This window comes from Haliaeetus leucocephalus, unplaced genomic scaffold (genome assembly GCF_000737465.1).
Source record: "Haliaeetus leucocephalus isolate CR32 unplaced genomic scaffold, Haliaeetus_leucocephalus-4.0 Scaffold906, whole genome shotgun sequence".
Taxonomy (NCBI): domain Eukaryota; kingdom Metazoa; phylum Chordata; class Aves; order Accipitriformes; family Accipitridae; genus Haliaeetus; species Haliaeetus leucocephalus.
Window position 1 is genome coordinate 1,501,499 of NW_010973342.1, and position 15,977 is coordinate 1,517,475.

Below are 15,977 nucleotides of genomic sequence, written 5' to 3' on the forward strand. Positions count from 1 at the left end.
ATGTATTTCAAGGAATCAAACCTTGCATGTGAAACAGCAAGATGCTTCATTTCCATTTTGCATCTAGTAAAAAGATGTGAAGCAAGCATTTTTAAAACTGCCTGAGCTTCCTCCTGCCTGTCCCCCTAAGTGTGTTGCAGAAGGCACCAAGCCTAGCAACATTCATTTATAATTTAAACTGTTTGCTTGGCAGAATCTTTTCATCTTAATATATCTAGTCCTAATTGCAACTGGCACACCCAATGTTTTTACCAGAAGCTCATCTACTTCCAGGAGAGTTTTATGTAACTGGGTTTTCTGTAGGACAGAAATGCAGTTTCTTTATGGGACAGATGTTGAAATCTAGTGGAAAACATGCCCCTGCAATTTTACAAGGGCTTACAGGACTCTATATGGACAAAAAGATACCTGTGGAAAGACTGATGCAAGTTTAACTTACTCATCCTGTCCTTCCAGTTATTGTGGTCTCCTGGTTAATTCACCAATATGAGCAATATGTACCTATGTCACCTTCTTTTGGAACACCTATCTCAACTTTTCTGTTTATGAAAGAATTAAGTAAAAGTAATCTGCCTGATGATCTGGCTTGTATCTAAAAGAAGCAGCAATATCTGTATCCCAATCCATGATAGAAATCCAATTATCCCAAAGTCATCCACATAAGTATCCCAAAGCCACTGCCTCAGATACAGGAAAAGTCTCTTATCCTAAAACACAGAAACACACTCTTAATTTCCCCCTCATCATCTCTCTTAGAACATACTCAGAAACTGAGCATGCTACTATAAATTGTATCATGTTTTAAGAGTTAAATCAGTGATTCAATCAGAAACTCTAAAACACTTTTTATCAGTAAATATTCAACGACAGGAGTCTGCTAATGCTTGAAACAGAGTCCACGCAGCTGTCACCGAATATAGCAGTTGAACATACAGGAGTAGAAGCAATAACATCCTAAATAGTTATTCAATCTCAAATAATTTTGCTATTCATGTTGTTCCATCAAGACATATGGCAGTAGATACGATTGTAAGACTAAGTCTGTTTTTCAGCTCTTTCCTATTATACTGGTAGAATTTGAATCATCCTCAGGAAATATAATAACTATTTATTTGTTTTTTTAAAATCTTGTCAGAAACATTTCTCTTGGCAATCCATAGTTTATAAAACAGCTTTTAACAGAATAAAAGTCATCGCCAAAAGCAAAGACTTCTCTTGCATAAGTATTCTGGAACGTGACCTGGTTATCATACACAGACATACAGAGATTGCTGTGCTTGGTCTGACTCACTGCTCTGCTTTAGAAGAAAGAGGAGGATACACAGTAGAGGAGAACACACAGTAGCCACGTATAAAAGTGTCAAGGACAAAGACTGGAGGGTGAAGCTACAGTGAGAAGGACACTGTCAGGAGCTGCTACTCCATATAGGCGTGCTGGCAAACAATTTTCCCACTCTGTTCTCTCTTACTAAAGGATGGAAGTACAGTTGCTTAGTATCAAAGGCAGACATAGCTGGACTTTGAAGAATCACATATAAATTGGTCCTATATAAACAGTCATATTAAAGAGGGCACCATTTAGCTTGCTTAATCTAGACAGGTGAAAGACAGAAAAAGAATATGAGTTCGGAAACAAATTGAGGAGATATTCCCTACCATCCCCAGGGTAAAGCCACCGGTCACTTGATCCTGCAAAGGCAGTTTTTTTAAGGACATTAAGAGCTGTTTGATTTAATGAAAATGCTTCCTGTGACATTAACATAGCATGAGTTAAGCTCCACAGATGATCTGGCCTAAGGAAGAAATATATACAATCACCAGAGACAGGGAGAACACCCCATCACATCGGTGCTTTCTTTTAGGAATTTGCCCCCAGTATGACAACTTCACTTTGACGTCTAATAGTCCCTCATAAAAATTATAAGGGTCTTAAAAAGAAATCACCAAAGGAACACAACATTCTGAGCTGGCCCCATGACTTATCTGTCTTCTTACTGGTCCCTTTATGTTCTGCAAAACACAGAAAATCACTTTTCTTGGCCACATTTTCTTTTGCTCCTCCTCCAAGCCACCCTGTTGCAGTACAAGGGGTAGCCTCACAGATGACTGGAATGATCCCACAACACAGCTTTCGGGATGATGCCAGCACTTGATACAGCAATGACTGCATTAATCACAGACACAACTCACACAAAGGAGCTGAGCCTTACCCCCAAACTGTGCACATCTCAGGCATTAGGGTTCTGGGAAGCAGGATGATGGAGAACAGGGGGCACGGTCAGGGTAAGGACTGACCTTTCAGCAAAACAAGGTGGAGTAGCTCAGCGTGAAATGTCTTCAGGAAATAACAGTATAGAGTATTCTAGTCAGGTGGATAATTACCATTAAGCTGGCATCAGTTTCCTATTTACTTGTCATGAACCAACTTCAAGACCTTTATTTTTCACATAAAATTCCCTGATTTTTGCAACCTCTTAGCTGTCTCCTATAATATCTGAGCATTTTCTGTTAAAAATACTGCAGGGATTCTGATAAGTAAAGGTATATTTTAAAATCTGCAGAAAAAAATATTTTAAAACAGCTCTCTTAATCCCCAGTAATACTATGAACACTGAGCAAGGAACCACAATAAAGGATACTGAAGCTCCTATCTGTGATTGCTAAATGCCAGAGGTTAATCCTGAGATCATCTGCTGACATGTATGTCTCACAGTCACTGTTGACAGATATTGAGTTGACATGATAGGTGTGACCATTAGCAAAGATTCTCCGGGGAGTAACTTCTACCATCAAATCCATAGGTTTCAATACAGGCACCTGCCAAAAAAACAAAACACAAACCAGAAAGGGAGTAAGATTTTAAATTTGTTTTGCTAGGACGATGAGAGTTTCAATGGAGAGCAAGCATTCAAAGACTGTGACATCATAAAACTTCTTGACAGTGTATGCAAGCTGAATCTCCCCATGGATGAATTGCTGGGCAAGGCCATCCCTGCCAAGGAGGAAGGGGGAGACAGGAGAGCCACGGAGAGCCAGGCAGAGCAATGGAAAGCCTGTACTGTGGGAAGGGAAGCACTGGAAAGCCTGGAGTGTGGAAGGGGAGGCACTGGCAGCTGCCACAGAACAAGCCAGTCCCACAGCAGGAGCTACTGTCCCACATACGCAGGAAGCTCTGGCTCTGAAAAGCAGTGAAGTCCTAGTATTTTGCTTTTGCTAAAGAGTTTGCTGTTAGTTGTAAATCACTTACAGAATTTCTTTTGCTACTTGATGTCTCTTTCAAAGAAGTCAAGTGGTGAAAATGTTATAATCTCAGCAAAACATAATAAACAAAGTCTTGGAAAACAAAGCCAACATGCGTATTGACATACCGTACATACACACATACTCCTGAAAAGCCAAGACCACAGACTATCACTCATCATTGCGCCCTCATTATTTCCCTTCCCTTGTCACTTCAATGTCATGCTTCAATAACTAGACACTGTCGATTTATTCCCTATTGGTAAAGCATTAAACACTGTAAGGCTGTGGTCCATGATTGGGACTATTCCATGTTGAACATGCATCAGAAACAATCTATCCACAAGATATCCACTATCAATCTACAAGATAGTTTAAAGATGAACACAGAGAAGTTAAAGCTTTGAGTTTAGCTTGCCACTAAAGGAATAAAACAATGGTTCACTCAGCCTTTGAATTCTCAGACTATAAGCAATCCAGAAAGGTTTTGTTTGCCTAATCATATAGAATAGATAAATATTCCATTAACATTGTCATCTCTACACTTTGGAGGCTTTTTTCACAGTAGACAATATTGGTTTGTTTTGAGGTGGGGGTTTTCTGTTTGTTTTTAATAATAAAGAAATATTAGCATTTATACAACATAGCCTTCCAGTTCTAACCTTTAGCCACTTCCTTTGCCAAAATACCTGGAGTGAATTCAGCCATTAAAGTCTGAGAGCAAAAATCTATTATGTTATCATACACGTTTATATGAGTTCCATGACTGCATCTGTTCAGCAGTGCAGAACCTCACATTCACTGGAGAACAGACTACTGCAAATCCCACTCTTCATATAGGAGATAATTCTTTTATACTACTGAAATAAAGTTGAGACTGAAATTTGGTGTACTGTCTTTAATCTCAGTTGCTCTGAATGAGGCAAGAATAAGGTTTAACATTAATTACAAGTAGAATGCTTCCAGCACACCAGGCTAAAGAATCCTGTGTGAAAGTACGTTAAGTCATGCTGAGAGAATTTTATCAGGAAGAATAAAACTGACATAAACTGTCTAAACACATTTGTGTTGGTCACTGTACCATAAAGCATTTGTGACTTGAAAATGTGTGACAGATTCAAGATCATTACCAGTCAGCTAAAACTTCAATGAGAATAATCATATATATGCTTAGCATTAGATACATATTTAAATCTTTTAATGAGTTAGTACCCATGACTACCTTCTTTGTGCAGAAACAACTGGATTTTGCACAAAGACAGCAGCTTACCTGCAGTGATGTTACTGTAGAAAGATCTTTAAGTTTTCCTTCTTCATCTTTTAAGTTGTACCCCTCTGGTCTCTTATCTCTTTCAGTAATTTTCCATAACTTGATTGTTTTATCTTTAAAAGAAAAGACAAACAACTGTCAGCATAGGAATTCTGAATGTGGTTACTCACCTTTAATAATACATTCCTTAAAGAAGTTTCTACACCCTGGTTTAGATAAGTCCTGTGCTGAAACAGTCTGGGTCACTTAATTTTGCACATCCAGAAAATGCTGCCAACAGAAAAAATACTCATAAAGCACATCCCATACCTTCAAACCGAGTCAGAGGTTCCTGGCAGCTGACAGACCATGTAGAGCACACACTGCTCTTGTATCCAACTTGGCAGTTTGCAGGTGGAGCAGACCAAAACCACTCAATGCTCACTGCTGAAGCTCAGTTTGACAATTTGACTTTGCAAGGAAATAATCTTGATATTAAAGCCAGTTTGCTAGGTTACTTACGAACAGCACAAGAAGAGCATGGAGTAGACAGACAGACCAATGATACCTGCCTGGCCCATTGTGGAAAAGGAACGGGCAGTGGTGTATTGGTGTAACATCAGGAGCTCCAGCAGATGAAAGGCTGTGTGAAAAATGAGACATTTCTCCCTCCTAAGGGAAAGCAGCTGAAAAATAACTAAGGAAAAAACCTAAGAGAATTGTGTTGTAAGGGTAAGAGAAAGAAGTGGGGAGAAAAATATATTAATCTTACATGGAATGGAATTAAACCTAAACTCTCCCTTTTTCATGATGTGTGAAGCATATGATGATAGCATAAGGATACCTCTTGTTTAGCAAAGAGCCTCTGAAGCCAATAAATAGAAGTGTTAAACATTTCAGATGGAGTTTGTCCTTGTTTTTGTAGTAGCTGAAGCTGCAGATTTCCCTAACGTTGATCGTCCACTCCCAGTCTGGCTGTGCACCCAACCTGCCAACCCTGACATTCCCTAGGCTGACAAATCAATGCCAACTCTTCTGAAAAAAACTGTCCCGAAGCTTCTAACAGTTGTTTCACGCATCTGTTCATGGATCAGCCAAAGCACTTCCAAAGCTTCTGCACTTTAGCTGCCACCACACCTGTCATTAACCTCAGTTCCTGCATCATTTCTGATTTTGTCCTGCTTTCTTCCTTTACCCTTCTTTCCCCAAGTACATAGCAGAGCATAATTCTTTCCCCAGTGTAGCTGATCCAAATACTTCTTTCAAATGCTAGCACAAATCATTTTAAAGGCAGAATATATGAATACATGAATCACTTTGCATTTCTATAGCAACTTTAACTTTGACCTTTTTCTGTTTCAAAATCAATACCTCCACTACTCTGAATGTTTCTACTGTTATGCATCTCCTAACAATATTGATACGCTAATTTTGAAGCAACAAAAATATTACAATTGATCAATCTACAGAACAAGAGGTTAGTTCAATCTGCAACTAAAAAGCTCCATTTAAATATTCAATACATTTCATTTGTATCGGTCACATTAAGTAATTAATAAAAATACACGTAGGCCATGTCATGTACTTGGGATTTTTATTATATGTAAACAGTGCATTCCTGCTTATCTATTCTAAAATTTATAAATACAGCAATTGTAAAATGAATTATAAGAAAAAAACAGAAACTATTTTCTGTTGTTGGACCTGACTGCTATTGAAAAACCTATCCCTTTCCTGTGTGAAAGCTATTTTATTAGCGGTTATCAGTAACACGTGTTGGTTTTCTTCTCCTTCATCTGCCTCTGGACTTTAAAAACTCCCTAGAAATTCTAAGCATGCTTGTATTTTGCAAAATACAGAAACGTCTCTGTGAGGTTCAGTATTCATTCAGTCTCAAGGGTGTTGTGAAGTTTAAATTAATTAATGTCTGGTAAGCAGTCTGAAATCCTCATATGAAAGGATCCGTATGGGCCAAATTCTGATCTACCCTATGTAGCTCACATCGAAAGTGGCCCCAATATATTCTGGTACAAAGGATACAAATGAATCCTAATAATTTATTATTATACTACAAAATCAGTTCAGTTTACAGTGCAAGCCAGAAATTTGCTAACTGCAAGCACTACAAATCCACAGTGGAATTTGAAAGCCTTGGTGGTTTCCTTCTGCCTCCGTTAATTAAGACGCTGCAATCAAAGCTTAGCTGATGACTTGTTGGTAACATGTGAACTGGGAAGGAATCAAGATCCCCTCTGAGAGAGGTGACCTATGCAGAATCAGCCTCAGACAAAAGTCATCCTTAGAAGGATGGAAACAGATTTGGGCAGGTGCAGACCTGTCAAGACTCATATATTGAGCGTGAGATTTAGACAGACTGTCCCCTCATGTTGCCTAACAGAGGGATGCTCCTTCCAGCAAATTTGATGGGCACTGTCTACCTGTGCCTGTGGCAAGAAAGGATGCTGTTTCACAGTTCTCATTTTTCTGACCAAAACTGTGCTTTAGATCCTAAACTACCAGAGACCAAAATATCAAAAATTGCCTTAATATATCAGGCGTAGAAATTAGTAAATATAAACCAGTACTCAAGATGTTTCTACAACCTGCCCACCATGAGCATGTGTGACAGGTAATGCCTTCATTCTTTATAAGTTAGGGAAAATACTATTATCCCTTTTTATAGGCATGGAATTGATATACATCGTCAATGACTTCTCACAGGTAATCTGTGAGACAGCAAGGAATTCAACATGGACCTCCTGTACCCTAAAGTTAAAACTATCTTTAGGAGTATGCCAAAAGGTGAATCTTCAGACTTCAACCCTTCTGTGCCAGGAAGCTAGGAATCCTCCTTGGCACACAGGAATGTTTTGTAATTCAAAGCCAAAATCCGAAGGCTATGCCAGTGGCACCACTTCCGTTCTCACCATAATGAGGTCTGCCGGGATGCTCCAGAATTAAGAAGGGGGAAAAACAGAGACCAAAGTATTTTGCCAGGTCCTGGGCTTGCTCAGTGTTGGCTGCAGCTGGATTAACCCATAGCAACACTAAGACTGATTATTTCTTCCTTTGTCCCCTCCCATATTAATATCAACCAGAAAACTGATATAACGGTCTATTAGGACAACTGTAAAAGCAGCATATCTGAGGATTCAGCTGTATTCCTCAGTGTTTCCAAAACCAAACTTTAAAATTAAAAGGGAGAGGTTTACTTTTAATAGTCTGCTTTTGGATCATGCACTTGGAAGAAGCCGCACCTAAAGTTATCTGAAGTAGAAGGGATATTTTGATCAAGGGAGAAGTGCAAAAGTAAACTTTCAAACTTCATAATTAGCTTAATTAATCACTAAATTAGCACAAATCACCTAGCTATAACAGATATGTTTCATTTTAAATATTGTAACAGTGCCTCCAAAAAGTCAAAAGACAACTTCAAGGAAAACAGACCGCGAAACATAAAATAATTTGCTATCTACTGTGAATTAATGTAAACACTATTTATTGCTATAAATTTTAACTAGAAGTAATCACTTTGCCCTAAAGTTTCAATTCCCAAAGGTGAGATTATACTATTTTTCTATCAGCAATTCCCAATTATGCACAAACTTCTAGAAGAACAAGTCTTTTCTGATCACAATGAGATCTAAGACTTAAAATTGGATATTTTTGTCTCATGCATCACCAGCAGTAATAAAGGTTGTGGGTGTCCAAATGTTTCCTAAATGACACTTCTGCATGTTAGGCTCCATTCAGTTTCTTCTTCCTACGTCACATCTGCATATCCCCTCTTAGCAATTATACTGCATTTTTTTAATCAATAGGCCTTAAGCATGTTAGAAAGACGAATCAGTATCAATATCCTATTATTATTCCTACTGCCTTCCAAAGATTTGTGTAACTCTTTAGAACTTAAATAAACCATTCTGATGATAATGAATGAAAAGAAAAAGAAATTAATCTCTCGCCTACATTTGTTTACACATCTACAAAGAATAAAAGTTATGACAAACACAGCAGAGAAAATTCTAAATCCCCAGTGAAACACAGCTGCTGAGTAAGGCCATACCTTTGTCACAAAATTATTTCAGGATAGCACTGTACGTTAATAGCAAAAATGGATAGCTCTCTAAATGTCTATGGATAGTAAATAGAAAAAACCCTATGACTATGAATAAAATACATAACAGATATCAGAGTCTGTATGACAGTCTTGGTAAACTCTGAAAGAGGAAATTACTAAAACAATAGATTAAAATGAACAAATATATACAGTCAGCACTAAAATGCACAAGGGCAAAATGCTGATATGTCCTATATACTCTCATCTATCTTACCATTTGTTGATAAAAGTGAGTGAGCTGCATTTTGCTGTGGTAACCACTTGATCTTGTTTATTTTTTCTTCTATTTCCAAGCTCTTCAAATAATCAAATTCAGGTTCATGGCTCTGGAAAGTGCTGTAAACATTGTACTCCCCCTGACTGTAAGGCTCATTTTTACTCTGGAGAATAACAACAACAAAAACATGTGGTTTATGATGGCAATATATCTCCACCTCTTAGGAAAGGTGTATAAGCAGCCTTATAAATATAAAAATATTGAAAATGTAATTTCATTTCTCATTTAAAACATGATATTGAGAGATTTGTTTCTACAGGAATGACATTTCCTGTAAGTATTGAAGCAATATTTAATAAAAGGCAGAATTTTTGAAGAAATGTCAATTAGTCAGGAAAGCTTTCTACAAAAGCTACTGCAGATGGACTGAGTTTCAAAGTGAAACATGAAGGTATCACAGCAAAGGCATTGTTTTAAATGGAATGGTTCCATCAAACAGACAAAAGCTATTAAAACAATGCAGAAGTAAAACAAAAACAATCTTCTTTTTTCTTCCTTAGAATTTTGGAGTTTTGAAACAGTTTTGTTTGGGACAGCAAACTTCCCAGTAAAAGGTCCTTACCCTCTTTCACTTCCTCTCCAAAGAGGTGACATTCTGTTTTACCGAATCTTGAGATTATAAACAAGTTTGTTAGTTAGATCCAGTTACAGTATTAAAAATAAAGCCAGGTTTTAGCAAGCTATTAAGGACTACATTGGCAACTCACATACCTCAGGTTCCCTTTGGAATATAACAACCCGACCCCCCTTGTCACCAGTAGCCAGCAGTTCTCCAGTGTGGTTGAACTCAACTGTAGAAATAATATCAGCTGGAGGGAAAAAGAGAAAAAAGGCAGATTTTAGACTGCTACTACAACACAAAGCCATTAGAAATATCAAGCACTCCACAAAAAATGGCACAAATGAGGGATTTGAAGGAATACAGATGAATTCAACAGCAAGTCACTAATGAAAACAGGCCGCATGCCATTACAATCTGAGGTTGCTACACAATGAAATAAATGCAAACATAACGAGGCAAATTTGTGTTTCCAGCACATCTGCAGTTTGGGAGTAGAGGAGATCTCTGGAGAGGTTATGCTTCAAGAAGAGCAATCTCAGGCCACTACAAAGCTTTTTTCAGTACTGGAGATAGCAACAGCATTGGCCTCCTGCTATTTCCTCTAGCAAGGACCAACATAACATCTCAGTCCTGTTGCATGTATTATTCATTCTTCACCCTTTATGAGGGTTTTAATATAACACCCTAGCACTAGTTTTCTCAAATATGTGCTTGAACCAAGAGTGCAAAAGCAAAGTACGTGTAGTCTGTCCTACCACAGAAGAATGAAGGCAAAACCAGAACAGCTCACTGTGCAATGCTCCAAGAGCCCATTCAAATAATCATTTTGGGTAAATCATTTCAGCACCATAAAAATGTGTAATCGGAAGATAAAAAGATCCCAGTCTCTTCTTTTTCTAATTTTCAACAATTCCCTTTCCCTAAGCAATTGCATCAGCTTAAACAAGAAACCTCATCAAAACCTGAGGCCAGTCTTGAGTACAAATTACTATACATCCGGATGAGAAGGGAGAAAGAGACTGTGCAAGCAAAAGAACTGGTTCTTCTGCTTGTATGACAGTAAATGCTAGAATCATAATCCACAGTTAATCCTACACTATTAGCATAATTTAAATTAAAATGCCTAGTGCAATAGTAAATTAAGAAGCCATCATATATACAATCACAGACAAATGTAGGGTATTACTCAGAGATTGCACGTATGAATCCTCTGTAACGATCAGTATTCACTCATCAGAAAAACGGGCCAGATTTTTAGAAATGTCAGTAGTTAGCAGCTCCCATTTAGGCTTAAATAGCTGTGGTTTTCAAACATGTTCATCATCCATCAGTTTATACTGAGAACAATGAGGCAACAGTGGGCTAAGCTCTTTTGAAAACCTAGCCCCAAACGAGTTCACTAAAATTCAAAGGAATTGAAATAACAAGTGGATGTACCATTTACTTGATACATTTTATGAATTGAAAACATCTGTTCCTATTATTCTTTTAATAAACTAGCAGTTGAGTGTTAGAAAGCTTCTATTGCTAGTAGTTCTCAGCAGCAGCAGTCATCCAAAAGCCAGATTCTTACTGGAAGGTTATAAACAATTCAACATCTAAAAAAGGAAAACTTTACCCTAATCCTGGTAAAGAAAAATATCTTTTAATGTTTTTAAGAAATCTTCACCATGAGATTGTTCTCCTGCCTAAAAAAAAATAAAACCAAACTTTCTTCTTTTTTTCGTCCACACACTACATATATAAAGGAGGAGGGGGGAATCATAAAGCGTGTATGTAATTTTCTTTTTTGCTGAATAAAATGTATTGATGTGTAAACTTTGAGAAAAACATGATGACTTTCAATATTTGGGGCCTGAATTAACACTTCTGAAAGTTAATGGCATTTGATTTTTATGTCGACTTCCACAGACTGTATTTTATAGGTACTAATCCCCCAAACCCTAGTCTTATTAGAGTACAGGAAGAGTAGAGAGACTCTGTATGGTGATATTCTGGGGCTTGGGATGGCTTGAGTTTGATCTAAAAAATTGTTGGTTATTTTTTTTTTAATCTAAAAACCTAATCAACTTTCTGGCATGTAAAGTCCATTTGTAGTGCTTCCAGTGGAAGAATATTTCTTGGGTATTTTGCTCTTATTGTGCAAAATTCAACTGATACTAGGTGTGGGCTCCTGCTTACAAAATGATACCTGCATGGTTTTACTCATTTGAAGCTGTATCTTACCCCAAACATACAGGCAGAACTGCAGAAGTCTCATACTGACAGCCCTTTTAGAATGGAGGCTCTTATCTTAAGTGTGCAATGGGGGAGAAGGGTAAATACAGAGGGAAGGAATATAGTATCTATTAAAATACATGTGTATTTGTGTGTGTGTATGCGTGCTCAGGTGCAATTTTCCCAACAGGTCACAAAAGAATCAGATTAAATAACTGTGTGCAGAAGGAACGAATGGCATTTAACTAGCATGTGTGAATACACTTGGTATTGGTCTGGAACACTTCCACAATGGCATGAAATACTCTTTTCTATGGTCACAATGGTCACAGAGTATTGTATGGCACTTTACTGAGGGCATCAACCAATGCCCAGTTAAGTCCACAGGAGTATTTGCACAGACTTCAATAGTAACTGAACCAGGGTTATAATAAAACAGCTCTGCATTTTGTTATTATATTGCATTTGTCATTAAAATATTGTGTACAGTTAAGCGATTATTGTTTAAAGAAAAGCAGCTAAAACATTAAGTATCTGTGGGCAGTGCGTAATGATGTGGTTCTGAGGCAAAATTCTCCCCCCCCCGGTGTTTCTTCTAGATGCGTCCCTCCTTTCTATTAGAAAAGCTAAGTGTTAACTGGAAACTACCTATCATTTTTAAATTAACTCGTTCTGAAAAAGAGCAGATCCAATATTCCAACCTTAGAGGCTACAGATCTTGCTGGTAAAAAATTATCCTTGAATTGGAAAATCACTTTTATTGATCCTGTAAATAACATCTGAAAACAACAGCCAAGAAAAAAAAAATAATCTTATCCAGCATATCTGTTCAGCAGGCGAATATTAGTCATGCTGTTTTCATAAAAAAGATTAGCCAGGCTAGCTCTTCCTAAGACCGAGGAGGTAGGAACAGAATCAATCAACAAAGCTTTTCATACCCTTCTGCAGAACATTCCCCTACATATTTATCAATGCTGTAGCAACATCAGCCACCATGGTCCCTTCCCACAGATTCTTCCATTGGAGAATCGCCCCCTGAGTGTACAGAGCAATTAACTACCAGATTTCACCCTCTCCAGGATATATAAATGCTCCACAATGAAAGAGCTGGTGAATTTGCATGTACAGTAAGCCCTTGGCAAGGGATGCCAGAGATGAAAGACTCCTTCCAGCCGCCTTCTGCACTACACCTTCCATATCTCTGCTGGCAGCGCCAAGCTTTGCACTAACGATTAGGATTATCAGACACAGAGATAATTTACCTATTAAGAACAATTATGGGTAACCTCAATGCCAATGGGCAAATGTTTCCAATCAGACCAAAAATCCCAACTTTTATCCAATATTAATCTTCCTACTCCATTTTTAACTTCCCCATTTAGTCTATGCAGAAATGTAAATAAACTTGGATCTTAAAGTCACGATGCTCAACATTTTCACTCAGTTAAAAAGCACAACTTGGACACTCAAAATACAGATGCTGACTGAGAAAAGCAAACCAAAAACCTTCAAAAGATGAAAATACTCCAGGGGGGTATACACCTGGTCATCTGTTCCACACCCTGCCACAGCAAATTGTTCCAGCAGGTATGACACATCACAGACTTCAATCCCCAGACTAATTTTACATATTCACAGAAAGACATCACATTACACTTAAACTGACAGAAAGTTTTTCCTGATCCAGCCTGGAGTATTTCATTCCCTGACTCCTAGTCACCTCTGCCCTTTTGTACCTCATCAACTAATTCCTCTGCAGCTTCACAATTACACTCTTTAAATGTGCTTAATGGCTACGTGTACCCAACAGCTGCTGCTTAGCTAGATCTATTCAGCTTTTCTAATAGATCAAAGTCTATCAATGGACATCTGTGCACATCAAGATATCTCTAGGCGATTGTACTGCTCTTCCCTCAACTTCATGAGTACTGTTCAGCAAGTACGAAGATGAGTAGATGTTACTCATCTTCATACAGCCTTTTGGTCAGAAACCTCAAGCAAGTCTAAGAAAAGCTCAACTATAATTTCCTGTATGTTACTTTTACTAGTAATTTCTACCTTTCTGGGGCCTTTCATTTGAAGGCCCTCTATACTATACTTTGTTTCAGAAGATCAGAAAAGCAAAGAAAATTTCAGAACTATTTCACCCAGCACAGAAATGCAGCTTTCTGGACAGCAGTAGCAAGTTTTGAGGGCAAACATCATCGCACAACAGCACAGGGAAAAGAAGATCAAAGAATATAATATTCTGTTGAATTGCAGTGTAATCTGATAGAAAATTAAAGGATTTGGAATGGGCCAGAACACTGGAATTAACATCAGTACTTCTCTCAAAAAAAAAAAAAAAAAGCTGTGAAATCCTACCAGCCATAACAGGTCAGAACGTCTTTATATCACATCTACCACGGTCAGCACGGCAACACTGTTGGCCTGAGCTGACTGAATCAGCATCTAGGTCAGGTTTTTGTCATGCGTGTTCCCAGTGGCTAGCAGGCAATCTTGTAGTCTACATTATTTCAACCAAGTTCTGACCTGGCCTAACCTTGGTTTGTGAAATCCAATAAGATCACAGCACAATCTGGCATGGCTGCAAGCAATGTTCAGTCATACTGATACAAAAATCCCCGAGGAGCATAATCTGGAAGAAACAACAAAGCAGCTTGCAACAAAGAGAGCCATAAAACAAAAGGACAAATGGTAGATAAAAGAGGAGCAGTATTACAGTATCTTGTGTGAAGGGAAGGCCATTACAGTGAGCTGTGTTGTCAGAATTTAGTTTAGACTTGGGGGGGTGGGGGAAGTGGAAAGAAAAAGCCTGCTACCTTTTTTTATGCTGAAGTTTCAAAGGTTTCCTCAAGCAGCTAGAAAACAAGGTGTGCAAAACCTCAAAGGTATGAGGGTCAAATGAATCCCTCTTTTCTGAAATAGCTGGCAGACAGATCCTTGACAACACAAAAATTTCCTACTTGAAGCAGCAGACTCTGTAATGCGCATTCATTCTGGTTCACAGCAGTGTTATTCACCATCTTGGATCCAGGGATTGTACGACACCAGAAACCACCCCTCAAAATTCAACACAACGTAAAATCTCACACATCAGACCTTGGCTGGGTCGGAAACTTAACGCTAAAAGCCAACACACCAGAAAGCAAACCCCACTCCACTGGTAGACAAGACCTACACACAAACTACCTGATCACCTCTCCAAGTCACCAAACCAACACAGGACTGCATTTTTGTGCTGCAAAAAGGTAAGTGTTTGCTCCATGTTAGATGTATGGGCAATGCAAAACACAACGGGAAGCTGAATTTGGCCAAAGCAAACTTTGAACATAGATGCTAATAGTGTAAGTGCTTCAGGGATCAGTGAAACAAGGTGATCAATCAATAACAGAATGCAATCCAGAGATGTGTGTCCACTACACTTCATGTAGTTGTTTTCCTAACTGACACCTTGACTGGCTTCATTGCTAGCAAGGACAAATACATCGAGGGCAAAATCCGAACAGCCCCATTTAATCCTGTCAAGCAAGAACAAGGAAGTTTATCGGGCTAAATATCACCTTTCTTCCTGTGTACAACAATCTCTTCCTGATGTTAAATCCAAAACCACAGGGTCAAATGCTGAACAGCTCTTGAAAGGCTGCTTGGAACAAGAATGCTTCAGCTGGGGATGGTAGTAAATAATAGCAAAAAAAAAAAAAAAAAAAAAAAAAGGAAAAAAAAAATTTCCTAACCTCAAAACCTGGCAAGCACTAAGCAAATCTCTCCCTTTTTTCCATCTTTAATCTCCAACTTTTGGATTTTAGAAATGCTACATGTACACACCTCAGTGGCCCCCATCAGCGCTGGCTGATCATGAGACCATCACGATACCGCTGAGTTTCACAAATCCATGCATCCTTATATCCTCAGGGACCAAGGAAAGCATCTTCCCATTCAGAACATTTGAATGTAGGTTCAGTGTTCACTCAAAGAGAGAATTTACTTGAAACAGAATCTAAAAACCAAATGCAAAATTCGCACCCCCTCTACAAGCACCTGTGACCACTGTGATTTACTGTTTCTGGCCTTGAGCTTTAATAGAGTTGGGTTTTTTCTCCAATATTTTTGTATGTATTTATTTTAAGACCTTAGAAAATGTTTTCAACAGCTTTTTAATCACATGCTAATTTCTAGCTGCATTTCTCAAATTAGAAAATCAGGAAATGACACCCAACTATTGGAGCACAGTCAATGTCAAAAAAATTTTTTGGCCTACAGGACAAATATGTAAAACAGAGTATCTGGGTTCTGTGCTAAAAAAAACACT

The 15,977-nt window shown here is 38.2% G+C and overlaps 1 protein-coding gene across 2 annotated transcripts in view; it reads right to left on the minus strand.

Annotated features, from left to right (window-relative positions):
* Positions 1–15,977, minus strand: part of PPP2R2C (protein phosphatase 2, regulatory subunit B, gamma) — a 140,776-nt gene that overhangs the window by 48,492 nt on the left and 76,307 nt on the right. The window contains exons 1-5 of one of the 2 annotated variants that reach the window (XM_010583484.1): positions 12,103–12,112; positions 9,598–9,695; positions 8,824–8,989; positions 4,511–4,623; positions 2,640–2,817 (exon numbers count right to left, since the gene is read on the minus strand). In XM_010583484.1, the coding sequence (XP_010581786.1) occupies positions 2,640–2,817; positions 4,511–4,623; positions 8,824–8,989; positions 9,598–9,695; positions 12,103–12,112 (565 nt within the window). Of the gene's footprint in view, positions 1–2,639; positions 2,818–4,510; positions 4,624–8,823; positions 8,990–9,597; positions 9,696–12,102; positions 12,113–15,977 lie in introns of those variants that run through there. The other variant, XM_010583483.1, reaches the window with a different exon arrangement.